Here is a 10,787-nt window from a genome sequence, read left to right on the forward strand (position 1 = left end):
GTGTAGGTTGCTATCTATACATTACGTTGCTCTATTTAAAAGTAACAAGATAAAAGCACTTCAGCACATAAAATTAAGATTGTCACTTGCCAAATAGACTACACCCTCCCGTTTACCTATAAGAAACGCCTCAAAATATCTTTAAATTCTTTATTGATGATTTAATTGTAGACAACTAAAATGGCATTTTACTTGCCAAAAAGTGATTGAATCGCTAAGATTTTCATGGAGGCTAAAATTGACCAAATAAGGGTTTTATGTATTATCTGTTGATGTTACTGTACTCATACTGTCTACTGTATCATCAAAAACACCCCAAAAATGGCAAAAAAAAGAAAAGAAAAAAAAAGAAGATAAATTCCCTTGCCAAAAATTGATTACAGTGTCCTGGTCACGTGTAAAGGGTTACATTTACCTAAATATTACTTTATTTATTATCTCTTGATGTTATTAGTGCCATCACAGGATGCTGGGTGTCTTTCACATTCATAAACTCTTCAAAAATGGCAACAAATGATCATTTCCCTTGCCAAAAATTGATCACAGAGTCCTGGTCACCCATAAAGGCTTAAATTGGCATAAATATTACTTCATTTATTATGATGCTGGTTGTGTTCCACAATCATATTCGAATAAACATGAAAATATTCCGTCCGAATATCTGTTTCTTGTTATAAATATAACAGCTAGAATGATTTACAGTTAAAATAGGAGAAACACGTGACTCCCCAGGAAGGGTCGTAACACCACTTGCCTCATGCACATAAGTGAACAAATCAAAGCAGCATGGAGACACTCCGTCTCCAACCACCTCTCAGGCAGCAGCCTGCACTCCCAAGTTCTACACATCACCAGAACATAAACAACCGCAACACAATAAAAGCAGTGTTATACAAAATGGAAGGCCTGTAGTGTTTATTCTCTTACAGTAACAACTTATCAATTTTTTGGAGGAATTTATTTGAGAATTTTTTGGTTTTTATTAATTGTGCAATAGAAAAGTAATCGCTAGATTAATCATCTAAATAGTCATTAGAATAGTCGACTATTCGATAAAATAATCATCAGAATAATCATTTTAAAAATAATCAGTTACCCCCAACCCTACTTTTTAGAATACCAGGATAGGAAGGATGGTGTAGGTTTACGTTTATTAGATTGATACATAAATACTACCAATAACGTTGGTGTGTGTCAGAAACAGCATAAGGCTTAATGTCTTTTCCAAAAAAAAACAGGTGATGGGCCGGTCTCCAGTCAAAATGCCCGGGCTGAATTTTTGTCCCAGTCCAGCCCTGGCAGCAGATTGCATGGAGTCACCCACTTTTTGTGTCAGAGGCTTTCCAGCAATCCCCACACTAAGCAAGCATGTTTCTATGTTAAAGAAAGCTGCATCAGTTACTCACTCACTCACACCCAGAGACATGTTAGGGTCACTAGTTAACCCTACGTGTGTGTGGGGGGAACCGGAGCGCCCGGAGTAAACCCACGCATTCATGATGGGGAACTAATTCTCCATCAGGAAGCCCCTATTTTTCTGGTGTGCTTGTGTGTGCTCTAAGGGGTGTTGCATCTAAGATTAGATATTCACTCACTCACTCACTCACTCACACAAAAATGTCTAAATTTAGAGAATGCTAATGCTAATTTTCGTGAGGTCACAGCTGGGGTTTAAACTGGTGACATCATCATGAAGCCTGAGTGTTTTGGGGGTCAGATGCTAATTTAAGGCCTAACTTTATGTTTCCGTAGACACGCCGGAGTGAGAAACTTCTTGAAGCGCCTCCACAATGAAACGTTCTGGTTCCTGACTGTTTGTGGAACGCTGTCTTTGGGGGAAGGCTCGTTTTCATGAAGACTTCTGCTTGCTTCCACTGAATCTATCTGTTCTTCAGGTGGAGAGCAAACATCATGTCCCATCTCGTAATCCTCGTCAGGCTCCAGACTCTCAGAAGTTTGTTCCTGAGGTTCACATAGAGAAGCTTCCTCTACCAGCTGGTACGTAAAGGCTTCCAGCTCCTCAGACAGCTCATCGTCTGGCTCAGGCGTGTTCTTCCTTGAGTTAAAGGTCTCCAGTTGTTCTGAGAGATCGTGGTTGATTTTCTCCAGATCTCTAATTTGTGTCTGTAAGTCCTCGTTGAACGAGTCCTTGTTCTGAATCTCCTGTCCCAGCCGGAGTTTCAGCTCTGACTCCTGTTTTAAACGCTGTTGCTGGTCTTCAATCAGATGTTCTCGTTCCTCCAGCTGAGTTTTGAGAGTCTGAATTGTTATTTTGAAGGTCTCTGCATTACTCTGGTAGTAATCCAGTCCCTCTTCCAGTTCACTAATTTCTACCTTTAATTTCTCATAAACTTTGTCTTTGTTCTGGATTTTCTGCTGCTGATCAAACTTGGATCTCAGCAGCTCAGATTCCCGTCTGAGTCGCTTTTGGAGGTTTTCCAGCAGATTATCTTTCTCCTTCAGCTGTAAGTTTACCTCTTGCATCATTTTGTTGCAGGACTCTTCCTCACCTCGGTAATAATCCAGTTTCTGTTTGAGTTCATCAATCAGAGTTCTGGATTTTTTACACTCGCTCTCTACCGTTGAGCTTATTTCAGCTTGGTCACTGAGACTTGTGTCCAGGCGAGACAGCCGTAGGTGTTCCGAGCCAACTGTCTGGAAAAGGGAATCGAAAGTTGGATGCCGACATCCAGGCGACTCCTGCTGGACTGGCTCAGCTAATCTGAGACTCGGTCCCAGCTGAGTTTCGTCCTCTGAACTGGGTTCACATTCCCCACAGAGAGAAGCCTTTTCTCCGTCCTCCTCAGAAAGCTTCTCCTCTGCCTCGTTCGTCTCAGAGAAGATACTTTTCATCTCGTCTACCAGAACCCCGTTTATAATCTCTAAATCTCTGATTTGTTCATCTAAAGCCTCTGTGAGCGAGTCTTTATTCTGTTTCTCCTCTTCCAACTGCAGTCTCAGCTCTGACTCCAGTCCTAACTGGTTTTGCAAACTTTCAGAAACATTTAGTTTTTCCTCTAACTTAATTTTCAAAGCCTGAATTGTAGTTTTGCAGGTCTCAGCGTTAAGCTGGTAGTAATCCAGACGCTCTTTCAGTTCATTAATTTCTTCTCTTAGTTTCTGATGAACTTTGTTCCTAATCTGGTCGTTCATCTTCCCCTGTTCAAATCTACGTCTCAGCTGGGATTCCTGCTTTAAAAGATTTTGCAGATTTTCACACACAGTTGCTTTCTTCTTCAGTTTGGTCTCTAAAGTCTGCAGGGTGACTTTGCAGGTCTCTGCGTTGTCTTGATAAACGTCCAGTTCTTGTTCCAGGACGGTAATTATGTCGTTGTATTTTTCCAATTCAGTCTCTGCTTGTAATGTTTGCTGCTTTTCATCACTTAACCATTTCTCCGTGATTAAAAGCTGAGACTGGACTTTCTCCAAGAGCGCCATATGGGAAAAATAAATTTGGGGGTGTTTACACCCAGTTAATTCCCGCTGAAGCTCCTCAGATGAAAAATGTAGAATAGACATGATTCTAGAGGCTCTTGGTCTTTTATCAAACTCAGAAAAAAGGTTTGAGGTTGTAAAAGATGATTGTCTCAGAGAGTCGATGTGTCTCACACCAGCAGTCGACTGCTAATGAAGTGGGAGCTGGCTGATGCTAGATAATAGGACTCTGAGCCTTTATGACGTCACTTCAAAGGATCACGTGGGCGGGGTGAAAGAAGTAGTAGTAGTAGGCACTGGTGGTCATAGTAACCCAAATGGGCGGAGCCTAACTTTAATGCATTTATCTCAGTCTGGACCATCGACGCTCCAGTGTTAACATCAACAGCAGCACCTGAACGCCCCTTTCTTTAACTTTATATGTAATAAAAATGAACTTTAACCTGAACCAACGTATTTCTTTCAGAAAATGTAAAAAATATCTCTTTTTTTTTCAAAATGTTAGCTTATAAGTCCTTTTGTCCCACATTTTGAATTTTTTTGTCATATTTTATTATTTATCTCAATTATAACATATTACAATAACACAACACCAATGTTTAAAATGCATCATTTTGGAGCAGCAGAGCTGTTTTTGTCAAAAACAACGTAAATGAGAAACGGGGGGGGGGGGGGGGGGGGGCTGTGTCACATTGAAGAAAATGTCGAGCAGAGCTAGAATTACGAAGCCCTCGACGTCCTCACCCAGGGCTGTGTATCTGCTTGAACTCTTGGGGCACCGGGGATTCTTGAGCAGAGAGGAGGAACAGCGCTGATCTTTGATGCGCTCCAGGCAACTGCGTCCTGCGCGCACGGCACATTGTCAAAGTGGCGCAACCCAAAAAATCTAATTAACCCACGGGGGCAAGGCTCTACAGCAGAGCCCCCCTGTAGATTCCCCCGTTTCTGACCTTTTGTGGGACTTGAGCGAGGGCAGAGGCGATCATGCCTTGTCTGTGGTCAGATTCTTGACAATAGATCCCAAAGAAAAGACCACGATGCCGTCATCTCCAGAGCTTTGGACAAACTTTTCGAAATACTGCAGGAACAGAGATTTTTAATTCTTTTAAGCAGAAAATTGTATTTTTTAAAATCAAAATCTGCTTTTTTATTCAATAAAACAGCTAATAAGATGTCTATTTTTGTAGATCTTTTTTTCCAGATCTTATTCTTTACATTAGGATTTAACCCTCTGGAGGTAGGCGTTGCAGATGTGCAACATTAGAACCATTTTTACACTCAAAAGAAGGATTTAGTTGTTTGCCCTTTTATCAAAACTTGTTTTGAGCCTGAGAGGGTTAACTATGATTTTTTTGGTGTACAATTATGGAAAAAGCACCTTTGATAATGGTTTAGCAGGTTTGCAGTGAATCCCTCCAACAAATTTGAAGTTGGGAAGTAATGGACGGGGAAAGTCAAAATCCCAGTAGGTTCTCAACAACCAGATGTCAGCATTACCCATCATCTTACAGGCACTGGTGGGTGTTCCTGAGAAAACAAACATGTTCATGATGACTGGATGAAATCCATTACGTAATTTTCTAGTCAGTAATTCTCACCTTCTTCCACATACACTGATCCAGAACTAAGTCCTGCAGGACGTAGAAGAGGACGTTCCACGTTCTCTCTGAGAAGTTAATCTTGTCTGTCAGTCTGCTGACCGCACCTGGAACGTAGGAAGGTGGAGCAGGTAGCTGACCACACAGTCTCTCCCAGTTGTTTGCTATCGAAAATCTCAAAGAAAAGACTAGAGGGATGCCCAAGATTTCAGCAGTTAAATTGCTTCCAGAATAGATGGGACAGCTGCCCTGGGGCGTCCTGACAGAGGCGAGTCTGCCATACGCAGGCGACGCCGGTCCCTCCGAACAACATTTAAATGAAACATTGTCCTGCTGTAGCCACAGACATGAAGAAACATTACTAATAAAACCATAAATAAATCCACTAATATCACTTCTCAGGTGCAGCATGACATTTGACCCCAAATTTCCTCCACACACCGACTTGAAAACCCTTTACAAGTGCAGGTCATTTATAACTAGTCATTTGGACAGCAGTAGCTCCCGAGGGAGAGCGGGTCGTTCAGTAATCAGAAGGTTGCGGGTTTAATCCCGGCTGTTTGATATTTTTTCTAAACAGTTTGACAGAAGTTACTGAAACTTGAGCAAAAACTCAATGGTCAGAATTTAACAAAAAGATGTGAAGTACAAACCATTTATTCAGAAGTGAAAACATTGGACACTGATGTTTTTCCTTTTCCTTTTTTGTAATAATAAAAACCCAAAACCCTATTTGATCACACAGAAGATAAAAAATACATCAAAACACTTTTGTTTTTTGCTTTTTTTAAACAGTTTCTTACTTCCCTGTTTTTACACAAGAGGTCAGTGGTCAAAAGACAGATTAAAATCTATATTAAGTCAGCCTTTCTATTGAATATTTAACTTTAATAAACCTGAGCTGAGTTTGTTATTCAGCCTTCCTCTTGGTGTTCCTTCTGCAGCAGCTCCTCCGGAAACAGAACCTGCAGGTCTTGTCGAGGAGGAACAGGAGCAGCAGAACCACAGAGAGCAGGAAGCTCAGGACATGCAGGCTGTGATACTGGTACCAGGTGAGCTCGTGGGCCTGGACCCTCAGGTGCTTTGCTCCTTTGTGCCTCATGGTGAACTCGATCCAGAAAACCGCCTCGTCCAGAGGACTCATAGGTCTGTCGTGGTGGATTCTGGACAGTCTCATAGCACTTTCTTTGTAGCTGTGGATAAACAAGTTAACATAAAGAGTTATTCATAATGTATTGTCAGAGATTAATTTTCATCTCACAAACTGGGAATAATGAAAGGCACATTTGTAGTTTTGTACATTTAAGCTAGGTTACTCTTTCGGGCCATACAGTAAAAATTTGCCACGAAAACAGGAAATTGAAGGGAAATATTTATTCTGGTAATAAAGTTAATGCTGACTCATCACCAAAAACAAAACATTTTTTTTAAACCTTTAAAACAGACTTGGTGCGGAAATTTAAAAAATCTTACGTTGTGCCATCGATGACGGTGTTGATCGCATCTCTGAGGTCTTCAGATGTCAGTGAGATTAATTCCACAACAACTGCAGCTCCTTTGGCTTTCATGTGCACCATGTTGTCTGGCTGGTTGTCATGGTCTGCGTCAGCCCCTTTTTTTTGTGCCTCCTGGTGTCCTCCATCCCTCTCTAGATTCCCTCTTGTGTCCCTTTGTTCCCCAGCTCCTCTTGTGCTCCACTCCAGGTTCCCCCCTTGTGCTCTCTTAGTGCCCTCATGTGTCCTTGTCTGCATCCCTGTTATGTGTCTTATGTTGTAGCCCTTTGGCGCCCTCGTGTGTCCTTTTTCTGCATGTCAGTTTAGTGTCTTATGTTATCTTATCTACCCTTTCCTCACAGGTCAGCTCCAGTCTCGTTCTCCCCAGCTCAGTGTGTGTGGGTGTATGTGCTATGTCCTCCTCCAGCTAGTTTGTGTGAGTCCTTCCCTCTGTCTTTTGGTAATATTTGTTTAGTTTTGTGTTTAGGTATTTGCCCTCCTCTGTCTCTGTTTTTCCCCATTGAGTTGATTAGTGTCACCTGCCTTCCCTCCAGCCCTCACTCCACACACCTGCTTCCTGTTTCCTTAATTTGTCTCCCAGTCTATTTAAGCCCGGTATTGTCTCTGTCTTGTGTCGGTCCATTAACGTATCTGTATGTTAATTCTGTCAGTGTTTGCTCGTGCTCTTGGTGAGCTTTGTTTCTCCAGCCTTGGAGTTTTTGGACTTTGGCTCACTGCCTGGATTTACTCTTGTTCCGCCTTCAAAATAAAGGATTTTACTTTTCATCATCTCTGCCTCGTGTCATCCTGGGTAACTACATAATTGGGTCCTAACATCCTCAGAATGTGACACTGGTCAGCAAAAACTGGAATTCCCACCATGGGAACGCCGTGATAGATAGCCTCATAAACCCCGTTTGCACCTCCATGAGTGATAAAAGCTCTAGTTTTAGGGTGACCTGATGACGGGAGAAAAAGTTTACCATATTTTCTGGATTACAAGCCGCTACTTTTTTCCCCACGCTTTGAACCACGTGGCTTATAATGAGGTGTGGCATTACTGAAGGTTTTCCTTCACCTGCCACCAGGGGGCGCTTTAGCAGGAAGTGAAACAGGTGGAAGTCAAAAGTGGAAATCGAAGAAAGTGCTCATTTTAATTTAGCACATTCAAGCAGCCGGCACGACGAAGAATTTGTTTCAAATCCATACCCCCTCATCATGGTAACTACACGTATGAGTTCATATGATGCCGCATTCAAGTTGAAGGCCATCGATCTGGCAGTAAAGGAGGGAAACAGTGCTGCCGCATGTAAGCTTGGCATGAATGAATCCATGGTTCGGCGCAGGAGACGGCAGCGGGAAGAACTCATTCAAGCCAGCTTCACCCGGGGATGATGACAGCAACACGGACAGCGACACTGACATCGCCACAGAAATATGTGATGAAGCTCTTCTGAGGCTGTTCAACTCCGACACTGAAGAAGAGGACTTTAATGGTTTCAGCGCACAAGAGGAAGATGAATAAACTAATCGATAACTTTTCTGTTTTGTTTCTTACTGATCAGTTCAGTTACGTTCAGTTAAACTACGTTTTCAATTCAGAGATCAGCTGCTTTTAGCCCGGTGCGGCTTATATTGAGGTGCGCTCTATAGTCCGGAAATTAAGGTAATTAACTTTAGAGAAGAAGATAAAGTATTTTATTTAAGACCTTTATTTGAATAAATACACACTCACCTAAAGGATTATTAGGAACACCACACTAATACGGTGTTTGACCCACTTTCACCTTCAGAACTGCCTTAATTCTACGTGGCATTGATCCAACAACGTGCTGAAAGCATTCTTTAGAAATGTCAGCCATATTGATAGGATAGCATCTTCCAGTTGGGAGATGTGTGGGATGCACATCCAGGGCACGAAGCTCCCGTTCCACCACATCCCAAAGATGCTCTATCGGGTTGAGATCTGGTGACTGTGGAGGCCGTTGTAGTACAGTGAACTCATTTTCATGTTCAAGAAACCAGTTAGAAATGATTGGAGCTTCATGACATGGTGCATTATCCTGCTGGAAGTAGCCATCAGAGGATGGGTACATGGTGGTCATGAAGGGATGGACATGGTCAGAAACAATGCTCAGGTGCCCAGTTGGCACTAAGGGGCCTAAAGTGTGTCAAGTAAACGTCCTCTAGCAGCAACAAGGCATTTTCGCCCACAGGACTGCTGCATACTGGATGTTTTTCCTTTTTCACACCATTCTTTGTAAACCCTAGAGATGGTTGTGAGTGAAAATCCCAGTAACTGAGCAGATTGTGAAATACTCAGACCGGCCCGTCTGGCACCAACAACCATGCCACGCTCAAAATAGCTTAAATGACCTTTCTTTCCTGTTCTGACCTTCAGTTTGGAGTTCAGGAGATGGTCTTGACCAGGACCACATCCCTAAATGCATTGAAGCAACTGCCTTGTGATTGGTTGATTAGATAATTGCATTAAAGAGAAGTTGAACAGGTGTTCCTAATAAACTTTTAGGTGAGTGTATCAAGTGCAAAAGTTTGACTAAGAAGCAAAAATTAAATTATTTTCAACTTGATTGTCTCTTTTTGCATCAGTTTTTAAATCTGATGTTTATATTTACTCACCCAGCAGGTCATTCTGTGGAATCCATGAGTAGAGTTTAGTGTTGGACCCCAGAGTTTCGGGAGTGTTCCCACTGTATTTCCACAGCACCTACAAACCATAACAACACTTTTGATCAAGTCTGCATCATTTTTGTCAGAATTTCAGAGATGTTCCTGACCCCCGACCTTTTGTGGGACTTGAGCGAGTCCAGAGGCTATCAGGTTTGCCTTGTCTGTGGTCAGATTCTTGACCACGGCCCCTAAAGAGAAGACCACGATGCCGTCATCTCCAGAGCTTTGAACAAACTCTTCTATATCCTGCAGAGGGATGAACACGTAGAAGTAAACGGCACAATTAGGATGTCATCTTCAAGTGGTGCTCGCTGCAGAACCACAAAGGCGGAGCTGCACCAGAGTCAGCCCCACCCATTCCATCAGTCAGTCCAATTCCTTCCAGTTGTCAGACTTGATAGCATTCTGGAACCAAAGAGGGTGTTATAGCTTATATCATCTAAAATGCAAGATTGAGGACGGAGCTGAGGTTCCATATAATTAAAAATCTAAATTTTGGAACTTTTTACCATGTTTTATTGTCATTTCCTCATAAGAAACATGCCAAAGCCATTTTTAGCCTCATTCATGCATTTTCCTCCCATCTCAGCTTCAATTTGGTCTCCTTCCCTGAAGCGGGTCTAGTGTTGGTTCTCAAATCTGGATATTCTGTGAATTTTCTGACAAATTATTTCTGAAATGACTTCTACTGAGACACTGCCGGATAAACTATACATCCCATCTACAAAGACACGCTTGAATCCAAAATTACATGTCACGCCATGTTTTCTATCAGATGTGGTGGACAAGTGGTTATGGAGTCAGTTTGACATGTAGTTTTGTGCAGGTTCGCCTCCCAGTAGCGGCAAAATAGAGGTGATTTGTAACCCTTTTTCTTCTTTTCTAGCTATACTTGCCAGTACTATGTTTACAACAATTTATTGGTATACAGTTTAAAATATAATGACTAATGTGTTTTTTATTTATTCGTTTATTTAGCCAGTGTTTGTGAGCAGAGTTTAGACTAAAATGCTGTTTAGGAACGACCAAATTCAAAGAACTTTTAGAGAGATACATATTTTTTTGCAGAAAATAAACATTACAACTAAAATATGAACAAATTAAATGTTTCAGCTGGCTAAATAGATTGCTGCCGAGCCCACAGAGAGTCGAACCAGCATCAGCTGAGGGGAAAGCAAAACTTAAATCTTACAAACTTGCCACTGGACTACCAGAGGACACAATGACTGTGTAGGCCGCTTTAATTAGAGCAGCTATGGGCAGATATTTGCTAAATGAAGCCTTTTTGTTTCGGGATATATTCAGGCTTTGTCATGTCGCAGGTTATATTTATCTTGTTTAATTGGAGCATATACATAGCATTAACAATTGTAAACTAGTAGCAGCCGTAATTCATGTGGGTCAGGTTAGTTTGCGATAAAGTTGAAAAACAAAAACAGAAGAAGTCAGTGGGCTAGGCTGAGTTTGCATGAATGGGCGGGGCTGACTCTGGTGCAGCTCCGCCTTTGTGGTTCTGCAGCGAGCACCCTCTCCAAAAACAAGCTGCAAAGAGCGAGAAGGACCGAGAAGA

At 42.0% G+C, this 10,787-nt stretch overlaps 3 protein-coding genes across 5 annotated transcripts in view; all 3 read right to left on the reverse strand.

The window, feature by feature from the left end:
- Positions 1–4,962, reverse strand: part of LOC139061602 (uncharacterized) — a 31,977-nt gene extending 27,015 nt beyond the window's left edge. Inside the window, exons 1-2 of one of the 3 annotated variants that reach the window (XM_070549228.1) lie at positions 4,814–4,962; positions 4,386–4,513 (exon numbers count right to left, since the gene is read on the reverse strand). The gene's annotated coding sequence lies outside the window, so the exon portion shown is untranslated. The other 2 variants (XM_070549229.1, XM_070549227.1) reach the window with 2 other exon arrangements.
- LOC139068946 (myosin heavy chain, clone 203-like) lies at positions 1,726–3,438 on the reverse strand. The gene has a single exon (XM_070549786.1). The coding sequence runs from the start codon at positions 3,436–3,438 to the stop codon at positions 1,726–1,728; it is 1,713 nt and encodes a 570-aa protein (XP_070405887.1).
- Positions 4,963–5,148: 186 nt separating the features above from the next.
- On the reverse strand, positions 5,149–9,508 carry LOC139068807 (UDP-glucuronosyltransferase 2A1-like; the record flags this gene model as incomplete). Its single annotated transcript, XM_070549057.1, has 5 exons — positions 5,149–6,226; positions 6,507–6,633; positions 7,378–7,485; positions 9,167–9,254; positions 9,332–9,508. Coding segments are annotated over 5 exons (783 nt in total), but the record flags the coding sequence as incomplete, so codon positions are not given.
- Positions 9,509–10,787: the final 1,279 nt, after the last annotated feature.

This window comes from Nothobranchius furzeri, chromosome 3, assembly GCF_043380555.1.
Source record: "Nothobranchius furzeri strain GRZ-AD chromosome 3, NfurGRZ-RIMD1, whole genome shotgun sequence".
In the NCBI taxonomy this organism is placed as follows: Eukaryota; Metazoa; Chordata; class Actinopteri; order Cyprinodontiformes; family Nothobranchiidae; genus Nothobranchius; species Nothobranchius furzeri.

Excerpts from the sequence above, each read along its gene's own strand:
- LOC139068946 (XM_070549786.1), bottom strand. The coding sequence starts at position 3,438 with ATGGCGCTCTTGGAGAAAGTCCAGTCTCAGCTTTTAATCACGGAGAAA.